At 42.5% G+C, this 25,411-nt stretch overlaps 1 protein-coding gene across 1 annotated transcript; it reads left to right on the plus strand.

Annotated features, from left to right (window-relative positions):
• The first annotated feature begins 41 nt into the window (after window positions 1-41).
• On the plus strand, window positions 42-16,603 carry LOC308111300 (centrosome and spindle pole-associated protein 1-like). The gene is made up of 27 exons (XM_080466162.1): window positions 42-661; window positions 2,087-2,153; window positions 3,558-3,673; window positions 3,796-3,861; window positions 4,000-4,283; window positions 5,336-5,436; window positions 7,243-7,339; window positions 7,420-7,477; window positions 7,568-7,878; window positions 8,623-8,741; window positions 8,840-8,981; window positions 9,344-9,452; window positions 10,547-10,694; window positions 10,769-10,933; window positions 11,426-11,538; window positions 11,610-11,759; window positions 11,835-11,978; window positions 12,603-12,710; window positions 12,806-12,872; window positions 12,986-13,112; window positions 13,625-13,764; window positions 13,833-13,937; window positions 14,180-14,220; window positions 14,821-14,878; window positions 15,843-15,943; window positions 16,170-16,305; window positions 16,388-16,603. The coding sequence occupies exons 1-27, from the start codon at window positions 536-538 to the stop codon at window positions 16,534-16,536; spliced, it is 3,348 nt and encodes a 1,115-aa protein (XP_080322288.1). The 5' UTR covers window positions 42-535; the 3' UTR covers window positions 16,537-16,603.
• Window positions 16,604-25,411: the final 8,808 nt, after the last annotated feature.

The following is a 25,411-nucleotide window of genomic DNA, read 5'->3' on the forward strand; positions in this document are numbered from 1 at the left end:
GAACAGCAGAACGGAACCTTCGTGTTTCAGTGAGAGTCGGAACCGGAAGTACAAGCGTACCGTGTCGTAAGGTTAATATTTGAACAGGCGTCGCTTAAACTCTGGCTAAAACTCTGGCTAATCGTGGCTTTCGTAACTTTAGTCCCTAACTACACTTGGTGGTAGGTGAGTTTTATTATTAAGTTACAATTGACGATGATCGCTAGTCGCAGAGGAGGCGGGCTAGTGTGGAACCAGACTTAGGTCTTTTGTGTTGTTCTAATTAGCTTCACTTCGGGTTTAAACACCTTTGTGTTAAATCCAACACGCTCGTGAATGTAAATTAACGTCAAACGAAATAGCCAGAACATAAAAAAGTTTGGGTTTAGAACTGCTCTGTCACTTTCTTATAGTTGCTCAGCTGGCACTGTGAGCGGGTTTAGGAAGGAATGTGACGCGCAGGTTGCCCGGACAACTGGCCGGAAGTGAGGCTGTCAGTGAGACACAGCGAGGCTGTCTATGGTTTTCTGGCCTGTCTGCAGTGAAAAGTGTGGGAATGGTGGTTGGATCTCTCAGTTTGGTAATGGATGACGAACTGGAGAACTTCATCAAGGCGCGCAAGGCGAGAATGGCCGAGGACAAAGCCAGTTTATCACACGACCCCCCCTACATGGAGATGAAGGTAGGTTTGATCCGCTGTCAGAGGAGAGAAAATGATCAGGACATCCAGGAAGATTGTGGGTCGGAGCTCAAGCCCTGGTTCTGGGAGCGTGTAGGGATTACATATGCAATTCAACAGACTTAAATAAATTCATCTGCTGCAGATGAATTCGGAGAAATTTGTTCATGCAATTATTTTCAGCAGGCTGGATTGTTGTGACTTGTGTTCACATGTCTCAGTGAAAACGTGTCAGACAGCTGCAGCTCCTCAAAAAGGCTGAGTCCAATATCAAGAGGCTGGAGCACTTTACACCCAAGCTTCTATCTCTGCACTGTGTGTCAAAGGATCCACTTCAAAATCGTACTTATTGTCTATAAAGCTTTGAAAAGTTACGTCTCAGATTTACTAGTAGAATATGAAACACCCAGACCCCTGAGGTCCTCAGGAGGGGATTCACTAACTGTACCTAGAGTCAGGAGAAGCAAGGTGAAGCAGCTTTTAGCTCCAACAATTATCACCTGTGGAACAAACTTCCTGAGGACTGCTGACACACTCTTCTTTTAAATCATGCCTTAAACATTATTATTTGCTCAGGATATCCAATAAACAGTAGGTTTTCCTTATTTTATTACTTTTGTCTAAATAAAGTTTTTACTTTATTCTCCTGTTTATGCCTCTTTTAATTGCCTTTCTTACTTTCTCTAGTACCATTCGGACACAAGGCACAACGTGTCACAAAGAAATATATTTGCCTTGCCTGAATAATGTTGCAAAAAGCTGGCAGGATACACACTCTGTACAGGATACATGTCTGAAAGACAATCTCATCTTCATCCGCAGCCAATTTATATTCATCAGCTTGTCTCTGAAGATTGTGGGACGAAAGCATAGAAAAGGCGCAGGAATGCACAAACACAAACAGCATTGGGGTTTCAGATCTGAACTATGGCTGCCTGAGGTGACAGTCTGATAATGTAAACATAAAGTATTGCAATGATCCAGGTTTCCATGTTCTTCCTCTGCGTCCACAGTCCAAAAACAAAGTGTTATAGGTTAATTGGCGACCGTAAACTGCCTGAAAGTGTAATTTTGAGTGTGGGTTTTTCTCTCTCTCTCTCTCTCTCTCTCTCTCTCTCTCTCTCTCTCTCTCTCTCTCTCTCTCTCTCTCTCTCTCTCTCTCTCTCTCTCTCTCTCTCTGTGTTTGCCCTCTGTCAGTCTGGTGACCTTTCAAGGAGGCTCTCAGCTTTTAATCATAGTTGACTGATACAAGCTTCATCCTTGCATGACCTAAACTTTGATGAAGTGGTATAATATGTGTATATGGACTTCTGAAGGATCGGGGTTGGCATGATGAATGATGTATGGAGGATAGAAAGGAAATGGATCTCTTACTTCTGCTGTATCCAGCTTTTAATGTATGCTATCCTTCTTGTTTCTCAACTACAGGCCAAACCAGACAGAGGTTATGTGTCCAAGGAGAATATTCCCCCCATGTCCGTCACACAGGGTAAAGGTACCGCCATTTTTTCCTGTTATTATATATATTCTTGAAAAAAAAAAGTTGCTCCTTTATGACTATCAACATGGTTCCTCACTCTTAAAAAGAATGTCAATTTTTTTTTTCTAATTCCAATAATATGATAAGAAATCTGTAAAGTTTTCCAAAATGTCAGGGAGACATTTTTATCACTGAACTCTTTACTTTTCTTTAGAGTGAGTGTCCATTCAAGTGTTATTCTCATCCTGACTCTGAACAGCATTTGGATGCAAAATTTAGCTGTCGGTGTCAAATTTCTCGGTTTTTTGCGACAGCTTCCAGTGTATTTTTAGACATCACTGACACCCAGACACTGATGTGTCAGCAGAGTATTTTTCACCTAATTTGTTTTAAAGCAAGGGTGCCAAACCTGTGGCCCGTGGGCCAGCCCCGGCCCGCCAGAGAGCCCAATCTGGTCCTGAGATTTTGTAGCTGTGAGAAATTGACATTAACTGCAAAATATTTATTTGACCACCAGGGGTGGAATTTAGTCTGTATTATGTGGTGAATCAGTTCAGGTAATCAGGATTACGACACACAGATAAATACATGCGTCGACATCAGAGATCATTTCTAGATTGTGACAAAATGTTACATAATAGGTATACATAATATGACCGAGCCTGCTATATTATAGTTCCAGCTACATATAACCAGATGTTTTACGCCTTTGAAGATGTAAATAAATACTGTAATAAAAATCCACTGTGATCTGTAAGTTATAAAGCACAAGGTGAACTCAGGTATAATATTGGTGAAATGACAGTTATTTTATAGAAAATTTGGGTTATTAAACAATAGGTCATTAAATGTGACCTTCTGAATGATTTATTAATACTTTTTTACACTAAAACAAAGACAGGGATTTTGAGTTCTAGTTATTTATGGATTATAATGCTTTTATTTACTGGTCTGACCCACTTGAGATCAAATTGCACCGTATGTAATCCTTGAAGCAAATTGAGTCTGTCACCCCTGGGATAAGTGTTGTAGAAAGTATACAAAGAATTAAAAGGGTCATCCTCGTCTCCTTCAACATTCAACATTCAACATACGGCCATGGACCTTCAACATAAGGAGGTTGAGTGGAATGGGATGGAGTGAGCCTATTTTCCTCCCAACACAGCCTGCATCCTTTTGACTTCATGACATGAATGAAACTCAAGCCAACTAATATTTCCTTTGCAAGGTGGTGGACCTTTAACCTTTTTAGCTGATCAATAGCGTGCATACTGACTCGATTCCTAAGTGAACTCTGAGAGGACGTTTCTGTGGCCTGTCGCAACAAAAGGAAAATCCAGTTTTGTCCCCTCGGGTATCTGATGGCTCACTTCACGACAGAACAGCATTGGTGTTTTAACACAAAACTCCTGCCGATAGGTGTGTTGTCAGAGGAGAGTTGCAGCATCGGCCTGCCCCTCGGTGTGGAGTATGAAAGGAAGAAGCAGAGGCTGCAGAACGAGCTCCGCCTGGACTACAGGCGCTACTTGGCTCAAGTAACTCTCTCCTTTTGTTAGCTGTTTAGTAGATCAACACACTGAGTTCAGTTTGTTCGTCATGCGCTAAATTGCACGACAACGTCTTCACATTGCGGGAATAAAGACGTGCTGTGTTGCAGAAGAAACACGTAGAGCCTGTGAAGTCCAGACCTTTCATCCACCTGAATAACTGCACCTCTGCGGAGGTAAGTCTGTTGCTTTTTAAAAGACTTTATCAGAACAACAGTTTAGTCCCCAGTGTTCATCCAGATGGCTCATGTTTAGATCTCCCTGCATTGCCAGAAACCTAATGAGCATGTCATGTCTCTTTTTTTTCTCCCCAGAAAGACCCTCTTGACAACCCGTCACGTCGGCCCACCCTCCAGAGAGATGCCGCTACGCTGACGGAGGAGAGGAGCGTGTCGCACAGGCCTCTGCGCTTCCGCTACCCGGAGGAGGACGGCGAGCACTCGCCACCGCTTCACAGGCGTCACGAGAGGCTTCAGTCCGAGTCAGAGGAGGAGCTCTTCTTTAAAGAAGAGCCGGAGACGACAGGAGGTAGAAGATACAGACACGTCGGGGTGGAGGCCGGTTCTGAGAGGAGGCGAACAGCCGGGATCCAGAGCAGGTAGTGGGAGTTCCTTTTGTGGCCTTGCTGTTTATATGAGGCGTGTTCAGTCCCAGTTGGTTTGATGGTCAGGAGAGATTTACAGGAACTACTGAGGGCAACAACTGCAGACGAGTAAATTAAAGAATTGGTTTAACAGGAATAAATTATCACTGAATTTAAACAACACTAAACTTAGGCTGTGTCAAAAGGAATAGTAATGCAATAATACAGATAGATGGGATGAAATCACATTTTTTGGTGTAACGCTGGATGAAAACTAAACAAACTGTCATGAAGCTTTTCATGACTCAGTAAAGGAAAAACACTTTCTGGACCAGAGTTCACTCCACATTCGCTACTGTTCACTCATATCACCATATTTAAATGACTGTGTAGGAATTTGGGGCAATAACACATTTTTACTACATTCACTGTCTACACTGTAGAAAAAGGCCATAAGGATCGTTCACAACACCAGTTACAGAGATCACACTGATCCACGATTCTTACTGTCAAAAACAGTCAAATTCACTGATTTGGTTCTTTTTCAAACGGCACAAATCATGTACAATGCATCAAATAACTCACTACCAGGGAACATCCTGAAGCTGTTTGTTAAAAGGAGAGTTTTACATTAAGGAGGGAAATAAATTAGAAAACATCCACGTGCCAGCACAACTTTAAAACTATTTAGGATTTCTGTTTGTGGAGTGAAACTGTGGAATAAAATGTCGGGCAGCTCAGGCAATGTGCAACCATGAAGCAGTTCAAACAAGAAAACAAATTGTGTTCAGCAGGTACAGGGAAAAAGAAGAAGAAGGAGGCTGGAATTTGCCTTCCAGGTTCTTACATTTTGTTTATTTACCTGCTTGTTTACTTGCTGGTTGCTCTCTTATCTTTGCTTTGTGGTTATATAAGTTTTTAAAAGTTATGAGATGTGATTGGTTAAAAGAAAGAAAGAAGAGTCACAGGATGCAAACAGACTGACCAGAGAGGGAAAGATTTAATCAGCTTATGCTTCTTCCTACCTAGTTTTAATTTTTGATTTCATTGTATTTTTTTACCCCCAGTGAAAGAAGAGGGAATCCTTCAGGCGCTGCCAGAGATGGAAGGCGATCGAAAGCGCACAGCAGAAATGAGGAGGCTGAATTTGCCACCGGTCTCATTATAGGTAAGGACAGCGTGAGAGATGGGTAACTTCTTCTTGACAAGAGCATCAGCACTGAAACAATACTGCATTTCACACACAAGGAATGAATCAAAACATCACTGGTTAACATCAACATGGAAGCCCCAAAAACAGTCTTTACATTTTGTACTATAGCTGCAACAACATAACTTAATTATTCCCCAATAAAACACACAGAAAGTGTGTACATTCACTGTTGCAATATAATTCCTTCTGACGGCAAACTATTTCAAACAGAGATCCATCATTTGATAACATGTTTAATTCACCAACGTCAGTGAAACTCCTGAGATTCTGTCAGCAGAAATAATGTCACTGTCCAGGTCACTAATTCTTGCTAACCTATCTTTCCAAAATTTAGATGGAATTTTAAAAATGCTGCTGTGTCAATTTTCTCAGATGTCCTGACGGCAAAGCGACAAGTGATGACAAATTTGCTGACACATATGAGTAACAACTCCAAACCACCATTTTGCTATAGCGAACAGTCCAACCATCAAAACCATTTTCTTCTCTTGGGTGAGCTGGAGCCAATCACAGCTGACTATGAGCGAGGACAGGCTCCACCCTGGACAGGTCACCAGTTCGTCATACGACAAACGCACAGGGACAGACAAACATACGCACTCATAGCCACACCGACAGGATATTTACAGGAATCTGTTATCCTCAAATGCATGTTTTTGGAATATAAGAGTTGGGGAGAAGATGCAAATTCCACACAGAAAGGCCCCTAAACCCAATCTAGAGTCAGACTGGGGACATTGTTGGTACGAAGAGAGAGTGCTAACCCCCCGCTTCCCCCTATCCGAGATGTTCATACTGGGATTGTTTTAGTCCATAAGATACACTTTTTCAACAATTTCCCATAGTTGGCAGAGGTCCAACACCGTTGTATTCAAAGTGTATCGCCCCAAGTCCAGCCTTGGTCGTGATTTTCAACCAGTCTAAAAGTTCCTCTCGTGAGCTCGACTGAGAACAAGTTGTTTCTGTGTCTGTGCCTTTAAACACTAATGAGCTGTGTTTGTATTCCGGTAGTGTTTGTGAGGAGAAAACATTTTTTAGCACCCGCTTGTAATTTTAGAGGGGAGAGCTCAGCTACCTGTGGGAGGGTCAACGTGAGTATCGACTACCAGAGGAAGTGGTTATTTCCCCACGTGACGTCATGAAGGGAACATCTGTTTGAGCACACATTTCTCAAAAAGAGGAGCAAGCATTTGAGGGAGACGACAGACTTTCTTCACTTCATACACAGGCTATGGGGAGACATTTTACTGTGAGAAAACCATTATAAAGTTACATTCCCATAATATGAAATCTTTAATGTGTCATCATTAAAGCTATAATTGTTATAAATAGACTAATTTTAACCCAGATTTGGATGTTTAATATCCCATTAGAGTCCATGGCCGGGCCTTTCTGTGCAGGGTTTGCATGTTCTCCCTGTGTGTGTGGGTTTTAAGCTGTTTCCTCCCACAATTCCGAAGGAATGGAAAACTGATCAATAGAAGAAATAAGTCCAAGCACACAGAATTGCAGCTGAGGTACAGAATAGCTCCATGACGGACACGACGGAACTCAAAGTGGCTTGTTGAACGAGTATCGCCTAATACAAGTTACTACAGAAAATGTAGGAATGATGAAGGAATGTTTGCGCTCAGTAATATATACACCAAGTATTTTTTGAAAAGAAGAGCTTTTCAGATGTAGTTGAAGAATGATGAATATAAAAATCGTTGCCTTCCTGTTGTGGAAATTGAGGGACATAACAATTCCTCACCTCTTCAGGAGTAACAGATACAGACGAGGTCCTCAAGAGGAGGAAGGATCGCTACAGAAAAGAGCTGCAAGAGCAGATCGCCGAACAGCACCGAAACAAGAAGAGGTACATTGTCATGATTAGCTCCATAAAACCTACATTCTTAGAACATTTGAGATTACAACAGCTGATTTTGTTTGTTGCAGGGAGAAAGATTTAGAGCTGAAAGTTGCGGTGACGGGAGCAAACGACCCCGAGAAACAGGTGAAATGAAGCATGAGCCCGAGTGGTGACGGGTCGCATCACCGAAAGGAAATCTTCTGTGAAAATCATTGATTTTGTTTCAAACTTCAGCCGGATCGAATCAGGCAGTTCGGTCTGAGCAGGAGGAAAGATCTCCATGTTTCTGAGCCCCTCCCAACCGGAGAGAGCGCCACGTCGTCTCTGTGTCGACCTCCGCCCCGCAGCGAGAAGATGGCCGTCAGAGAGAGAGAAGTCCCCCCTCCTGATCAGCCTCACGTGGCCTTCCAGTCCCCTCTGCTGGAGTACAGCTCCGCCCTGGGCCTGGGGGGCCTCGGGGGGCCGGGGGGCCTCGGGGGAGGCATGTTGTCTTCAAACAGCCATCCAGTTGCACCAGCCTTCCCCACGGCCATGGACATTCACAGGTACTTCAACTCTTAACTAGTCAAGGGACAGAGACATCGCATCGTTTTAGGTTTCTACACGATAATGTTTTAATAGTTTCTGGCTGATTTTGGCACCATTAAAAGAAATTGTCTTAGTTTAAGATAATAAATGTGATTTTGGTCCCTTTGGTTCATGAAATATATACATTTTCAAAAAGCATAATTCTTTAAAAAAAAATTTGCTACATTTTCTGGACTGTAAATCTCCTTTTTGTAGTAATACGTTAAAATGTGTTGGTTTGTACCACTAGATGTCAGTGTATGACAACAGAATGAAAACCTCAGTTTTAACTGTTCGACAGAAATGACACCAAAAACTTAAAACTAAGCAGCAGATTTTAATCTAAAGACTTTATGAGGTTTAGAAATGCATGCTGTTATATTCATTTATCAATTAAAACGTTGAAGTTCCCAAGTTGAAATGATAACATATGAGCAAAGTAAAGGTGATAGTTTAGAAATAATCTTCTCATGACAAGAAGAAACCTCCAGCAGAAGCAGCTGGGAGGATCTGACAGGTTTGTATCTTCCCACAAATGCATGTTAAGAAATGTGGCCTTGTTTAATAGGAAAATATGAGTTTTAATGATAAACAGCAAAGAGAAAATCCACAAAACTAAAGAGTCCTAAGTTTTTGAACACAGCTTGGGTGTTTAGGTCCACGGAAAGTGAGAGACAAGTGCTTTATTTTGAATTGAATCATTGTCGACTTTCCCTCTCCAGAAATCCTCCGTTTGCTCCTCACCCTCCGTCCTCACTGAGCGAAGCCTACAGAAGCCCGTACGCTGAGCCTCACCACTACTACGGCTCTAGAAACCTGCTCGGCCCAAACGCAGCCTACTGTAAGCTCTGCTCTCTAAAAGGACAATGTTCTCTGAAAGTTCTAGTTTTGTTTTAGTTTTTTTTAGCATAGACATCAATGTTTGATCCTTCTGCCCAGACGGTCATTTGTCCGTCCCGGGAGTTGGCCTTCCCGTGTCCTATTGGACTTCACCACCAGGGGGAGCTGTGCCGAGTCAGATTGGAACCCACAGTCCTCACAGTCAGCTCAGTGGAAGCAGCTTTCCTGAGCCACAGTTCCTGTAAGTAAAACCTTCTCCACTTTGGATGCAGGGTGACCATATGACCGTCCTCCAGCGATGTGGCCACTCTTTCTGCTTTTTCAGCTTCGACTGCAGTTTGTGATTGGACGTACATTCTTGAGTTTCCATTAGGGGCTGTAATGTATATACCAGGAGTGTCAGACACATTTTAGCTGAGGGGTCGCAAAAAGTCCAATTTCATCTTGAGTGGGCCGGACCAATAAAATAAAGCCATAATAACCGTTAATTTAAACTTTAATGTTTTTCTGTGTTGTGGTGGTGAGTCTACGTGATGAAAATGTGGGATGATTTTAGTCCACGGGCCTTAAGTGTGACACTCCCTGGTATTCTGCTCTGACTAGGCTAAACACTGAGCCTGTCATGGACTCACACGCCAGGAATGTCCCCTCAGAGGTCCCCAGATCTACCAGGGAAAGGATTCTGAGCTACAGAGATGCTCTGAAACTACAGGTGAGTCAAGATGATGTCAAATGAGCATTTTAAATAGAAGGCTTTTATGAGATTGAGTTCAGGAATTCTGATAATCCTCTCGAGGCCTGAGCCCCAGGGGCTTTAGGTAAACTAAGGACTTCAGAAGAAAAATCCTGGGAACCAAAACTGTCGGGTGTTGATTGGATAATTATAGTAGTATGAGATTATATGGATGCATGTATATAGATCAGCCGTATGTACACTTGATATGTAATCCCAGGGGATTAGTGGTGGATCTGGATTAATTATAAATTAGTTATGACAGAGAAACACAGGCAGCATCATTTGACATCTGAACCATTCATGTTTTCTTTTAAAAAGAACAATTTAATGTCCTAAATCTCAACCTTCACCACATTCATCAAACATTTATAGGTCCATCTAAAAGAAAGTCCTTTTTCCCATAATGTGGTATCAGAATTTTATTCTTCCATATATTTAAGATTTTAACAAATAAACTGAACTAGTCAAACCCCTTTTAGCTTCTGCTGGCGTTACTATCAACTTATTTATCACACTAGAAATTGTGAGTATAAAAATAACAGACAGAACAAAAGACTCTTTATTAATATTTTAACTCTTTGAGATGAACCTGTAACCTGAACTGTGGATCAACTCTTATTTGAACGCAATCCGGATTTGCAGAAAACCTTTAACTGAATGTTAGCGTGATGTGTTGGCAGGAAGCTTTCATTGGAGGGAGCAGTGAGCCTTACAGCAAGGTAACCTGGCTCTGGTTCAAACTGAAACAACGGTACCGTCTTTAGATCCTCGTACGTCTGTGCTCAGAGATGTCGTGATAGTGTCTGACAAGTTCCCCTGCTCAGGCCATCCTCAGTCCCACCCTCATCCTGCTTCAGGTGTGTTTCCACCTGCCTCATCCAGTTTAGTTTACACAAACTGGAATTTCAGGGGAAAACATCCTTTTATCTTTCCTAATCCTACAGCAAAGAACCCCCCGCCAGCCTGCCATCGTTCCTCCCTTTAGCTTTTTCAGGCAGATCCTCAGTGGTGTAGACTTCTGTCCTTGTAGTATATGAGTTTACATTGACTGAAGAGTCGCCCTGCTGTAGATCCAGGAGCAGCAGGAGCGGAGGTGTCGCGAGAGAGAGGAGAAGGAGCGCTATGAGGCCCAGCTGGAGGCCGACATGAAGAAATACCAGCCGTGGGGGAGAGGCGGAGGAGGAGCCCCGCTCAGGGACAACACGGGAAACCTCATCAGTACGTCCCAACATCTTTCTAAATAAGCAAGAAGTGTCTGCTCCGACTCACAAGGACCTTTTTCTGTCGCCCAGCTGACCTCAACCAGATGCACAAGCTGAACGAGGAGGCCTACAGCAACCCGGAGCAGTGGCAGAGGAGAGCCACCGCTGCCCTCGCTGCCAAGGCTGCCCTCGCTGCCCCCGCTGCCCCCGCTGCCCCACGGACCGAGCACACAGACCCCAACGACAGGGTTTCTGGTACTGTAGCACAGCGCACAAGACCTGACACCAGTGACAGGCTCTCTAGGAATACACAGATACTTTAAGTTCTTTCATTTTACTGTTTTATGAAACTATTTGCTTAAATCATGTAAAAAGGCTGGAATCATATTTTTGTCTTTTTATGGTTTCATTCATTATATTTTTGAGTCTGTTATTAGGAAGTTGACATTTAATGAACTTGCCTTTTACAACACAAAATATTGTGAATATTATTTCTCAGTTCATCATGTGCTTTGCAGCTCGCAGATCCCTGTGAATATTTATTTGAATAGAATATGACAGAAATGCTTTATTAATGCCAGAGGGAAATTCTTTGTCACCTTAAACCACATTGAATAAATAGAATAGAGGGAAAATATCAATAAAACAGAATAAGAGTTGAATATGCAATATTAAATAATATAATGTATACAGGGCAGAGCAGTTCAGTAGCTACAGTATGTTCATGTCAACCTTGTTGTATTTTAGGTTTCACTCATGTCCAGACCTCGCAGTTTGCGAGAGGCAACGTGTTTTCCAACCAGCCGACAGAGCAGCAGCTCCACGAGCGGGACAAATACAAAGCCGACCTCAAGCAGCAGGTAACGGCTGCTCAGCTTCATCGTGCCGCCTGCGTCCCGGAGATGTTTTCAAGCTCAACTTCTGTTCGCAGATTGAGGAGAAGATGCGTAAAAAGGCAGAGGAGAGGGAACGCGAAAGACTGGAGGAGGATAAAGAGGAGAGGAGGCTGGCGGAGCAGAGGGCCCGCATCCAGAGGGAGTTTGAGGAGGAGCAAGATAAGAAGAAACGGAAGGACATGGAGGTGAAGAGCTGAACAGCTGCTTTCCCCTCATTCTCTGCCTTCTTCTTCATCTCTGGCTTGTCTCTGCGTCCTCAGCAAAAGGCGAAGAATGAGGAGCTCATGCAGCTGGCCGAGCAGAAGAAGAAGGAGGTGGAGAGGAAGAAGAAGGAAGCCGACGAGAAGGAGAACGAAGCTCTCAGGAAACGGTGCGAGAGAGAGAGCGGGGCCCAGGTGGAGGAGGTCAGGACACACTCGGCACTCCCAACCCTGTTTATATGGTCATGATTTCATTATGAAGTGATTACAAGGCCTTCTATAATCCTCTCCATAGTGCAGGGGGAACCAGTTCACAAGCCGCTCTCATTTGAACCCTGAGTGTTTCCACACTAAAGATTTTGAACAACCTTCATAGAGCACATGGTCACAGCAGCCCTTGACTCTCCAGTAACAACAGCTGGTCAAAAACTGAAACTCGGGCTTGGTTTTGGTTGATAATTGAATCATGTCTTTGTTTTGAGGCCAGCGAATGTTGCTACCACATGATTTTGTGAATGTAATCTCCTGTGGCTGCTCTGTTGGACTTTACATTTGGGCCTTACATTAGATAGAATCCCGTCTCCACCTGATAATCTTGTTTCTAAGATGTTTCTTAGTCTCAGTCAGTTTGTCCTGCTTGAATGAATGTCAACAGATGGATTAGACGCCCATACTGCTGATAACAACAACGAATCCACCACATGCTTTTCAGGTCCTTTCGTAGTTGGTGAAGATGAGATTCAAGTGTTCAGAGTTGTTAAAATGATTCGACTCGTCCTCGTGTCGAGAAGCACAGACGAGTTTCAGTGTTTGAATGTGTCCTCTCAGCTCTGCAGGCAGCCCTCTCCTCCCATCCCCACTCTGCAGAGGAGACCGCAGCAGTACACCCCGAGACCCCCCACTGTGGACAGCCAGCACTCTGCAGCTCCCCTCTCTGTGAGTCTCCAGAGGCTTTATTCCCTCACATTTGATCCTCTTGATTGGAAAAAAACAAATAAATCCTGTTTTTGTGGTATGTCTTGTCGTTTTAGGAGCGCTCCCTGTCCGGTGTCCAGTCTCCCCCCGTTCCCGCTCGTAGGAACCAGCTCCGAGCTGCAGGTGAACAAACAGTAACTCCAGACTGGCATCAAACCATCGGATTTGGTGAAAATGTTTTGGGACGGATATAAGCTGTGACTTGAGGACCAGGGTTTGACTGTGTGTTTTTTAAGGAGATCAGGGCGAGCTGATCAGTGAGCTGGCACGGTTACGTCGACATCTTTACAATGAGCAGAAAGTCCTGGAGAAGCGTCTGCAGCAGGAGGAGTGGGAGGAGTTAGAGTCTCCACAGAGCTGCAGGTCAGCAACATTAATGGAGATTCATCATAAACGCCGCTCTGCGTAGTTTGATTCTTCACTAAAAGTTTGAATTCAGTTGGAATAAGTAAATACTAGGTCTGAATGATCTAAACTAGCACAATTTTGTAAATACTGAGTATAATAAACCACCAAATTCTACTATATTCATACAGCCATTGTTATAAATAATGAAATAATTAGCTTTAAATGTATTTAAGAGGAGTTGATGGACATCTGACCCAGACACATCACCAGGCTGGAACAACCAAAAACATAATAAAATAGTAAAAAGAGGTTTTACAACCATGATTGAGATATTGTTGCATCATATATTTCCTCATTGAATGACTATATTGACGATACCATCCACTCTACCTAATTTAGATAAGAAAACTGTACAAACCTTAAAACAAAACTTTTAGTTCCATGAAATACAGTTGTATTTATGTATAATGACATAATGTCTTTGTGTGTGTGTGTCTGTCTGTCCATCTGTCCGTCCGTCCATCCAGACATCGGGATCATCCCACAATGGACGTGTTTGAAATGGCCCGCAGGCGGCGCCAGGTCCCGGTCAGAAAGCCGAGCCCTGGAAACATGGAGCCACATAAACTGATGCGGATTCACGACTCGCTGCAGCTCAGATACTCGGGTAACAGTCAGTCCGAAGTGAGGGAACGTCAGATCTTCTCCAGTCCTGACCGCTGTCCCTGTGTCCAGACGCTGAGTCCAGGCTGGAGGAAGAGGATGTAGGAGAGAGGAAGAGGCAGGGCGTCGGTGATCCGTATCGGCAGGCGAGCAGCCGCAGGTCCACATTCCAGGACGGTACGAAGGACAAGGGGAAAGATTGAGTTTGAGCTGGTTCTGTAAATGTTGACTCTATGTTCCTGTATTGATGTATCGCTTTGTTTTTAATGGACGAGTCGCCACATTTTGAATCACTGAAATATTCACTTCATTTCTTCCACAGTTTGACTTTCTACCCGTTTCTATTGTTCAGGCTGAATGAAAGAAACTTCATCTGTGCTGCAGGGGAAACCAACCTAAACGTCTCTGTTTCGTTGCAGATTATTCTGACCTGTCTCCACTGCGGCGACATGATCATCTGGTGAGACTCTTCATTTCCGCATTAAAACATCGGGAGCAGGGGTGTCAAACATAAAGGTCGTGGGCCAAAACCGGCCCGCAGGAGGCTCCACTCCGGCCGAACCACCAAGCAAATTCAAACTTTCACAGAAAACATTGATTTTTTAAAAACAAAATTCTCCACAGTAGTGGACACAACACAGCACTGAGACCTGAGCGGAGCTATCGGAGATGCTGCCATGAAAGATAGCAAAACTCGCATTAGCCTCAAAGCCATGCTGTCAGAGTGAGTTTGTATAGACATGCATAATGCAACAGCGATAAGAGACGGTTTTCTCTTGGTATTTCACAGTATTTTGCACCAGAAGGTTTCATTAAGATTGGCTTTATGTTGAGATTGGTGTCGTCTTTGGTCAAAATAGACATTTCCGTCACGTATACTCTGCCCCACAACAAAGAAAATCTTGGAAGTTTAAATTTAAAGGTTCTTGTGGCACTTTTTTACCCGCTCAAGATGAAATTGGACTGCATGTGGCCCCTGAGCTGCGATGTGTTTGACACACCCCCTGGTCTAGAATATTCCACACTGTGCAACTTAATAATGTCACTGTGTGTGTTGCAGAGGAGTGAGATGGAATCGGCTCGAGGGTCTCTCCTCGAGTCGGAGAGCGCCTTCATTGGTAAGATCACAGATTTTCTGTCTCTGAAATTAATAATAGATCAAACGGCGACGCACACAGTCTGACAATAGACCAGAACAGAATATACTTGATTTTCCTCCTACGGTTCCTCAGTGAAACCACATGTTCTTTCTCTCTAGTTATTTAAATATCTAATTATGGCTGTCATTTGACTCCTAACTCGTTTTTACCAGCACTGTGAGTCTTTAATGGATGAGTTCAATAAAGACCGGAATTTAACAGAATTTCTGACATTTTCATGCCTTGTTTTATACTTGATGTTTCTTCTTGTTCATATGGATCACTACTTGTTTGTTTTTTGTCGCTGTAACCTCAGTTTCCTGTGAAGGAGCAATATAGTATCTATCTGATGCAGAAAAGAAAGAGGCTCCAAAGGGTTCACATCCTTTTGTTTGCCATTATTACAAAGAACCGTTGAAAACATCAACAGATTGTATACACAGTATCTATGTAATTCCTGTAAAAACACTTCAAATGAGCATTTTCATGCTGAGAAGTAGTATAAATTTGAACAGATTTCTAACGTTTATTTCAGGCCTTTAAACCAACAAACTGTGAACTTAAACAGATAAAAAAAATTTTTTTTTAATATTAGTCAGATTAGAAAAAAAGCTCTTATTTAGTTTCATACAAAGTACTGAAAGTAATGTTTGTGATCCAGTAACAGAAAGTCGATTCGCTAAATCTGTAAACTGTTTCTTTTTTTTTTTCAGTTATCCTGTTATAAAGTTGTAAGATTCAGTCCACAACAAAAGAGAGGAACAATACATTAAGTTAGAAACCTTTTATGACTAATTGACTATTAATATTGAAAAGGTCTCATGAATTGACGTGAAAAGTAAAGTTTTATGTATTTATTTTAAGTGTGTGGGTCATTTGTAGGCACATCACTGAACAGTTCGGTGTGTGTAGGTGTGTGTAGTTAAAATGTTTTTGTGTTCAGACCCTCTGGAGGCCTCATCATTACCTCAAACCCCCGAAGTGGAGAAGAGTCGGTATCTGTCAGCCAGAGAGAGGAGGAGGCTGAACAAGCACAGTCAGCAGGTACACACGCACACGCACGCACACGCACGCACACACACACACACACACACACACACACACACACACACACACACACACACACACACACACACACACACACACACACACACACACACACACACACACACACACACACACACACACACACACACACACACACACACACACACACACACACACGCAGTTCGACCTGGAGTCTCTACTTTCTCTCTCTGTGTTGTTTGAGGACCGAGCGTCTTCCAGCCATCCCACCGTCCACACAGGAAGTCAGCTGCAGCAGGAAGTGAAGCCCCTCAGTGATTGGTCGAGCTGGAGCAGGGGGCGTCGCCTGGTGGCTCTCGATCAGCGTGGAAACACGGCCGGTGAGACCTCAGAATAAAATCCAGAATATGCTGAAGCTCTGCAGCAGAATTGAGTTCCCAGCTGTCTTCTCTCCTCCTTCAGGACCCTCAGACGTGTCTGACGACGAATCCCGCCCTCCTCGCTTTTCTCTCCGCGGCCTGAACCGTCAGAGCTCAGAAGAAACCGAGGACACGGACATCTGGACTCGCCCGGGAACCTCGGACACCTTCAAGTTCTTCAAACGTCCTTAAAGAGGCCGTATCTCCCCGCAGACTGAAAGGTGCCTTAACGGCTTCATTTATAGACCAGAGGACAAAACACCATGTTCACGGTGGAGGGATCTTCCCACAGTGGGAACCTCCAATCTGTATGAAAATATTGATTTTATTGATTCTTTTTGGAATAAATTATATTTTAATAATTGAAGCTTGGCATCCTTTACTGTAAGGCCACATTCCCACGACAACTTTTCAAGTGAAAACTCAACATTATTTATATGGCACTTACAACCAAAAAAACAACCCCACTGCTGAAATAAAATGTTGTACATAAATCGACATTAAAACCTAAAGACTTAAGTTGCAAAACGTTAAAAAAATACAATCAAAATGATAAAAAACAAAAACAAAATGACAATAATAAAAGCAGGAGCAGAGTCTCAACGGCGTCAACATCCCAGGATTGAAAATGCTTTTCAATTAACTTTTTTTTTTTTTTTAATAAAAGACAGGTTAAAAATAAAAGAAAGTGTTTTTGTGTTTCCATTTCAGAAGAATTTTGTGTTCGTATGGCAACTTTTTGAAAATGATGTTCGTTTATACGGAAACGACAAACGCTGAAACCGATGTAGTTTTTGCATGCTGGGCCAGAACAGAAGTTGCCGCTGTTGAAACCACAGACATGCCAGCAGAGAACAACACGCTATAAACATTACCAATGGAGAGAACACAGACATTCGTATGGACGGACGACCAAGTTGCGATTGTTGTCGACTCTCAACTATTAAACCACCAAGTCCCAGGAGAATCTGGACTCATGACACTCTGGAGGCAAACATTATTGTTATTGTCCATCTACTGAGCATCATCTGACTCCTCTGGAAATCAACACTCACATCTGTTCTCGGATGTTTAGCAGGAAAAGACACTTGCACACATTAAAAGAGGAAATATTGAGAGTTTCTGTCAAATTGTTTTAGGAAGCGTTGCAGGTTTTTGTTTTTCCTTTTTTTTTCCTTTTTTTGTTTTAAAGCCCCCGGTCCAGTCCTCTGCTTCATTTCCTCAAACCACAACAGCCGACGTAATCTTGAACATCTCTAGATTCATCCAAACAAATCAAATAGTAAATGAGATTTGAGTTTTTCTGTGTGTGCAGGTATTTATCTGAAGACTAACTCCGATAGCTGATGGATAAATACCCTGCATGAGAATAGTGCAACACAAGAGGATAACTGGTATATTGCAGTTGTCTTTATTGCAAAAACTTTGTAGGATCTGTCTTTTTAGAGACGCTCTGAGATAATAACCCGTTACATCTATAGAGGTGAATTGACTAATACAACAAAGATGACTACAAAAAAAACAGAAAAAACCCCATAAATCTCTGCTGAAAATATCTACACTTTTAAACTCTAAGTGTGAAACTTCATAAATGCAACCCTAACTTCATAAAAACTTTATTATAAACATGTTTAGTGACTCTAGATGAATACTATTTGGTAGTAGTGGTAAAAAAGTAGTTAATAATTAGTGATGGCCAAATGAAGCTTCATGAACCAATGTCTTTACTTTCTGAATCCACTAGATGGCGATGTTTGTTCAACAAATGTTTTAAAGCACACTTCATCGCAGGCCTTTCAGCCTCTTATCTCCAAACTAACTGAAACACCCACCTTAGATGTTCTTTAATATTTAAACGTAATGTGGCGTCCACGTTGAGAGGTGAAAAATAAGAATCTTCATATACAGCCTGAGATTCCAGCCAGTGTTTCATTATTATATTTGTTTCAGTTCTTCACTGAATTCTGAATCAAACATTTGATTTGAACGTCGGCGTGCCCAAAATGTAAAAACTAACACGCTGGAAGAGTTGTGACTGGGCTATTTTGTTGCTCAGTATATTCAACTTTTAAAGCTTCACCTCAATAAAAAAAAGTGGATGAATACTTTACAAGAACATAAACAACAACAAATCGGAGGGACTGGGGATTCAAGTCAATAGAACCAATCTGAGGGAGATGTGGTCAAATTCTTGAATTTCTTTCCTCCTCTATTTCAGCATTTAAAACTGCTGTTACACGTCTGTACATATTGAACATTTGAATGCAGACGCTGTAGTAGTAAAGGTTTTTATAAATAAGAGTTAAAGTGGTGGAATCTTACTTAGCTATAATGCTGATTTAAAGTCTCTGGATGCTCTTTGTGCTGGTGTGTTTATGTTGGAGCTTGAAAGCAGTGAGAAAGTTCATTTATATCAGTAATCTGATGACTTGTCTCACATCCTGGAACTGTAACTCTAATATTAATTAGTAGAGTAGAGCTGAGTGTCCTTTAAAGATGAAGACAAATCAACTTCTTGAAGGTCACTAACCAGGAAATTTATGGTTCCTCATCCCACAATTACTTTTTACATTGTAATACTGTCATAGAGCTTTTGTCCCCAGTTGGTGTTTGGTTTTAGAAAAACATCACAGAGCAAACTGGATGAGTGGGAAATTAACTATTCAGCAGAAATATCTGAAAACAATGTTGGTTTGAAAATACAGCAAAAACAGACTGCTTCTACTTCACAGATCATACATTCCATTTCAATTCGGTCCAGTCACACTTGTAAACGCAAACAAATAAAAGAGACAAGCTTCAAAGTGCCATCGTTAAAACAGGAATATTTAGTGTCAATACAATCTGAAACCACAAATCATAATTAAATTCTACTTGAAATTAAACTCTACTTAACACAGCTGCTGTTTCATAGTTTATCAATCCTTAATATCGCCTCGTATTAACAATAAATGACTTATTTAGCTTCTTAACAGCCTCCTGGGAGAAGTGCTCAGTCATGATTATCTTCGTGTTTCATCTTCATACACTCACAACGTTTGGCTCCATTTCCCAGAAAATGACCATGAAACGCACCTCGTCTCGTGTGTGTGTGTGTGTGTGTGTGTGTGTGTGTGTGTGTGTGTGTGTGTGTGTGTGTGTGTGTGTGTGTGTGTGTGTGTGTGTGTGTGTGTGTGTGTCTGTCCAGGATCCCATTCATTTCAGTCAGCCTTATGAGTCCTTGATAAGGCTAATGAACGCCGTAGCTCACTTATGGTAATCAGTCTCTTGAATTAGGCCTCTGCTGGCATGGCCTGTTAGAGGAGATCAGAGCGTAATGGACGATATTAAGGCCGCGCTGCTCACTGGAGAGATCTGTGTGTGTGTGTGTGTGTGTACGTGTGTGTGTGTGTGTGTGTGTGTCTTTCACAGAGTAACAGGAGTTTTGTGAAACTTACCACGTTATAAACTGGAGTGAAGACTTTCTGCTCATTAGGAAAGTGTGGTACCGGCCTCTCACCACAGGAGGGCAGTAGTGTATCAGAGAGGACTCCTAAAGGAAAAAGTGTCCCTGTAAAGACTGAGTTAACATATTCACACAGGAGCCAGACCAGGCTCATTTCACTGGGCACAATGTGTACGATTAAAGCTGTGACAATGTATTTAAATGTATTCAGACTTGAAACTCACACTTAAAACATCTTCCTCACTCCTCTTCCCTCCTTTTTGTCTTTCTCCTTGTCCTCTCCTCCTCTCCTACTCCTGCCCTCGTTTGCCTCCCCTCTCCTCCCCCTCCCCCTCCCCCTCCTCCTCCTCCTCCTCCTCCTCCTCCTCCTCCAGTTCAAGCCAGGAGGCATCAAACAAAATTTTGGATCAATCGTTTGATCATCCCATACAACATCACTGCTACGCCCAATTTAGCTGACACACACACACACACACACACACACACACACACACACACACACACACACACACACACACACACACACACACACACACACACACACACACACACACACACACACACACACACACGCTTGTGCGGCCTATCCCTTATGTTACCTCTGGGATGTAGCTGACAAATGACAGCGCTACTCATCTGCCAACCCTGAATCTCTTCCTCGGCAGGGTGTGTGTGTGTGTGTGTGTGTGTGTGTGTGTGTGTGTGTGTGTGTGTGTGTGTGTGTGTGTGTGTGTGTGTGTGTGTGTGTGTGTGATCGTTGAGGGACATGGGGAGATGGAGGGGAGCGTTGGCAGGACTCCTGCTCTCTGATTGGTTGAAGTGCACATCCTGCAGAGTTATGGATTTTTGACAGAAAAGATAGTTTGCTTCGACCATGTTGCTCAGCAGACTATGAAAAACAGGTTATTTTCTTTCGAGCCGAGTACAAACCAAATATTTGTGCTGGTAAAATCTGTTATTTGGCCTTTTATAGATTTTTTTTTTTTCTAGTGGGGTGCAGGGACAGAGCAAAAATAACACTATAATAATCTGAATGAAGAGGAGGAAGAGGAGGAGGAGCTGCAGAAACGACACCAAACCTAAATAAATGGTAAACCTGTGCGAACATACGCAAGCGCTGCATGATTCTGGTTGAAATGGACCTGTTTGACAGGGTTTTTTGGAAAACTTGGAGTGCGACCTTGTGTCGTCTGGTCTGGACTCAGGTTTTAGGACACATCTTGACTTTGTGGCAAGCTGCGCTGAATCTGAATGAACAGATGTTTAATCTCAACGCCGATCCAGGAGCCTGTCAAGGTCACGGAGGCAGAAGGGAAGGCGTGGGCCGTCTCACCTGACACAGCTTTTGAGGCCCCCATTACTTCGCAGCGCTTTCGAGTGAAAACGGGAAATGCTTGTTGTGGTTCTGGCTGTTCTGTTTACATGACAACGGTGCATCGGCGCCAGAACGCCGTCGTGAGGTGAGAAAGGAGCACGTCTGCCCTTCTGCCTCCGTGACTTTACTCTCCGCCAGAGAACAAAGATGGCGACTTTGTGTTTGATTCCTTTCAAAAGTTACAAGAGTAATATTGCTGTCTTGCTTCGCTCGTGTGGAACGCAGAAGAAGAAAGAGTGCACCAATGATTTTTAAGGCTGACGGCATTAAAATTTGACGGCGTCTTTCGTTTGATTAGTCACAACAGAGACGAGGATGGAAGTTTCCCAGCTGCTAACCAAGACACTTTAATCAATGCGGAGAAGATAAAGCACAGTTTCCATCAGGTATCCAGCACAAGCTCATTTGTGGAACATCCTGCCAGTCAAAGCAGAGCTTTTCTGTCCGGATGAACTCGGATTCACATTTGTCCAGCAGTCCCAGCTTGAAATTCCCCCCCAAAAATTGCGAGGAACGAGACACGGAGCAGATCAGTCCTTTGAGAGCTGAACGGCTCAACGGAAGAGGGAAGCACACGAGGCCAAAGTGTGAGAGATCAGGTAGAGACAGACGCTTTAATTAGTTGACTGAGAAATGCCCACAGCTGTGTGTGTGTGTGTGTGTGTGTGTGTGTGTGTGTGTGTGTGTGTGTGTGTGCGTGCGTGTGTGTGTGTGTTTGATGGCTTTAATTAGTTGAAGTGTGAGATGAAACACTGAGGAAAATCAACAAAGTGGCATCTCCATAAAGGTTAACAACCGCTCGCTTCCTCCCCTTTTCCTTTCTTCACAACAGAGGAGGAGGAGGAGGGGAAGGGGGGGATGAGGAAATGAGAGCGTGGAATGAGAACGAGGGAGAAGAGACGAAGACAAAGTAAATATCTTTAATCAAACCGGTAGCTCAGAGAGCCAGCAGCTTTATTAGCTGTGTGCCCGCGCGCGCGCGCGCACACACACACACACACACACACACACACACACACACACACACACACACACACACACACACACACACACACACACACACACACACACACACACACACACACACACACACACACACACACACACACACACACACACACACACTGACTGTTGTTCCAAGGCATACAAATTGAATTCTGCCCTCCAGAAACTGGGGAGAGCTTTAGTTTCAAGCCCGTGTCTCACTGTACAGATTACAGGTAGAAGCACAGAGATTACTGCGAAACTAAAATTGAGCGTCTAGTTTCTGATGTCTCGCCCGCGGCCTGAATCAGGAAAAGATATATACTTGTATTCCCTTTGTCTCCTGTCTCTCCATCCACTTCACTGCTGTGAGATTATTTAGGTAAAGGAGGAAGTTGATGAGAAGAGATGATGTGCGACATGTTTCAGTCTGTGGAGACCTGAGACTAGAGACCATTGCAGAGGAGACGGGACGGAGGATTGTGTGTGAGTGTGTGTGTGTGTGTGTGTGTGTGTGTGTGTGTGTGTGTGTGTGTGTGTGGTCTGTGACTCATCACATTGTTAGTTGCATCAGCTCGTCCTCAGTGCATGTGACCTCTGTTCCATTCGACAAGATGATTTCCTGTTTTCGTTCCAGTTTTGGGAATGACGTGTTAAAACGTCTCACAAGGTGGAACTTTTCGAAAAAGCTGCGACTCCATCTCCGTGGAAATGGAGCACTGCTGCAGCGCATCGGCACCACGGATGTAGTAAATAGTTCCTCTGCACATGTTGAGTAGCTGGACAAGAACAACCAACTTTACCTCCAGAGTGTCATGACCAGTCCATATTCTCCTGGGACTTGGTGGTCTAATAGTTGAGAGTCACTGTATTAACCATTACACTTCATCTTCTGTACATGCAAATGTCCGCCTGCTTCCATTGTTAATGTCCATGGCGTATTATTCTCTGAGCACGTGTGCGGTTTCGTTACAAAAACAAACAGCAGCACCAATCTGTGGCCTGGCATGAAAACAACATCGTTTTTTTAAAATATTTCTGCCGTTTCTCTGTAAAGACACGTCGTTTTCACATGTTGCCGCATTAATGCAAAACTATTTTGAAATGAACATGTAAAATCAATGCATTCTGAAACATTCTGGTGTAAACGGGGCCTTAAAGAGCTGCCCGCATGTTCACAGTTTATTTCAACAGTTTATTCTGCTTTACACAGACGTGTACTCTAGTCATCCATCGCAGAGTAAACGGCGAGAGAGAGAGAGAGAGAGAGAGAGAGAGAGAGAGAGAGAGAGAGAGAGAGAGAGAGGTATACTCTATAAGCAAGTTTTCTTTTTTTTTCTCCCCACAGGCAGAACATGCAAGCTGCACAAAGAAAGGCCCATCCAGGACACACGATGAGGAAAGAGTGTCAACCACGGCCCTGCATGTGTAAAATATAAAGTCAGGGAAATATAAGAAAACACCACTCTTACAGGTAATTAATTTTAATTCTCAGGACTTACAAATTCACTACATCAGAAAGATGCAACTAGTAAGTGTAATTGAGATCTGATTTTAATTAATTTCATCACTTAATAAAGACACATTACTTCAAATTAAGATTACTTGTTATTCTGGTCTCAGTCGAAGGAGGATACACTGTTTTTATCCGGCTCTACCAGAAGCTTTTCTTTTTGTTTTTTTTATGGCTCAAAATCAATAAGATACTCTGAAAATATAAAGGGATTTTTTTTTCTCTGTAGATAATCATGTTTTTTGTGCTTTGAGATTTATTAGTACACACTATGAGTTGTGACGACACTAATCTGTCCCCGTCATGATTCTTGTGTCTAAATTCGTGATCCAATTTCTGTGTGTGTGTGACATGCTGTACACGTGTGTACACACACATGAACGTATGCACATAAATAATTACAGACACAAGTATCTCAATACAAACACACATCTCTAATTACACCACTTCATGCTCATAAATACCACTAACACAGTTTTTGGAAAAAAAAAAAAGAAAAAAAAAAGTGTGTGTTAAAACACAGAAGCTCAGTCTCAGGTTGAAAAAGTAAGTCAGGTCAAGCTCTGAAAATGAGCTCTGAAAGCTCCGGAGACCAACAGCCCTAATTATTTTTAACCGTACAAGGTCTCTTTGTATATTCAATTAGGTGCACTTTGTTATAAACTGGTGACGAGAAGTCTCTTGAGCGACAAGAAAGAGTTCACAAAGGCTGAAACTATTTAACGTGTCTATAAATTGTATTGAAGTTACTGTTTTCACCAAGTGAGCTGAAATAGTTTCAGACTGTAGCTGGTCGATGAAGGTTAAATTAGCTGGACAAACAAGCCTATTCTCTTAGCAGCTGCAAAAAACATGAGCGTAACCTGATGAAAACACCTTTTATTTTTAATGAGACATATATTGTATGGATTAAGAATTTCCAATCATGTCCTTTTGTCTGGGTACGTTAGGTATTCACACCGTTTTCTTTCTGTCTTACATCTCACTTTTTTGCTGTACAACACATAAAAATGTGTGTTTAAGAATCACTCTTATTTTAGCTTGAGTTAAGTAGCCTTATTTTAATGAAAGTGAACAAGTGTTTGGATTACTTTTGTTACTTTTGCAGCTTTCCTTTACAAGGTAAGGTTCATTCAGGCTCCGTTTACATGACAGTTCAGCTGAAAATGCATCAATTTTTGCGTTTTTGTTTTAGAAAAGTGTCGCCCTTACGCGGCAAAGTTATGAAATCTGTTTAGATGGAAAGAGCAGAAATGCTGGAAATGCTGTATTTAGCATGTCAGGCCACGAGGTGGTGTTTTTTTTAAAATGAAACCACACATACAAATGTGCAGAGAACAATATGCTATAAACATTAACAATGGGAGTGCACGGACATTCGTATGCACAGACGACAAAACATTTCCCCTGTTTCCATGGAGACAGAGTCGAAGCGTTTTCAAAAGGTGTCGTTTTCAGTGGCTCCTAGCACCATTGTCGTGTAAACAGACAAATGATGATAAAAGGTTTCTGTTTTCACTTGTGAAACGGTCTTAAAAGCCTTGCTTATTCATACTGAGCTTATCCAGGTCGGGTGTCAATAATCCGATATTTCTTGGTTTAACCACAAAGTTTCTAGGCGTCAACTAATCATTTGGATTTCCAATAGAATCAATTATTAATCTGTGTTCTGAGCTTGACACAATTTGGTGCTGTTTAAATAGGCCAAAAGTCATTTTTTTAAACTTGAAAAAGAACAAACACATTTTTG

The sequence above is a fragment of the Lipophrys pholis genome (assembly GCF_963383615.2).
Source record: "Lipophrys pholis genome assembly, chromosome: 6".
NCBI lineage: Eukaryota > Metazoa > Chordata > Actinopteri > Blenniiformes > Blenniidae > Lipophrys > Lipophrys pholis.

Excerpts from the sequence above, each read along its gene's own strand:
- LOC308111300 (XM_080466162.1), top strand. The coding sequence starts at position 536 with ATGGTGGTTGGATCTCTCAGTTTGGTAATGGATGACGAACTGGAGAAC. Across the intron at positions 8,982-9,343 it reads TTTCCTGAGCCACAGTTCCT|GCTAAACACTGAGCCTGTCA; the intron begins GTAAGTAAAACC and ends TGCTCTGACTAG. Across the intron at positions 14,221-14,820 it reads TGCGGCGACATGATCATCTG|AGGAGTGAGATGGAATCGGC; the intron begins GTGAGACTCTTC and ends TGTGTGTTGCAG.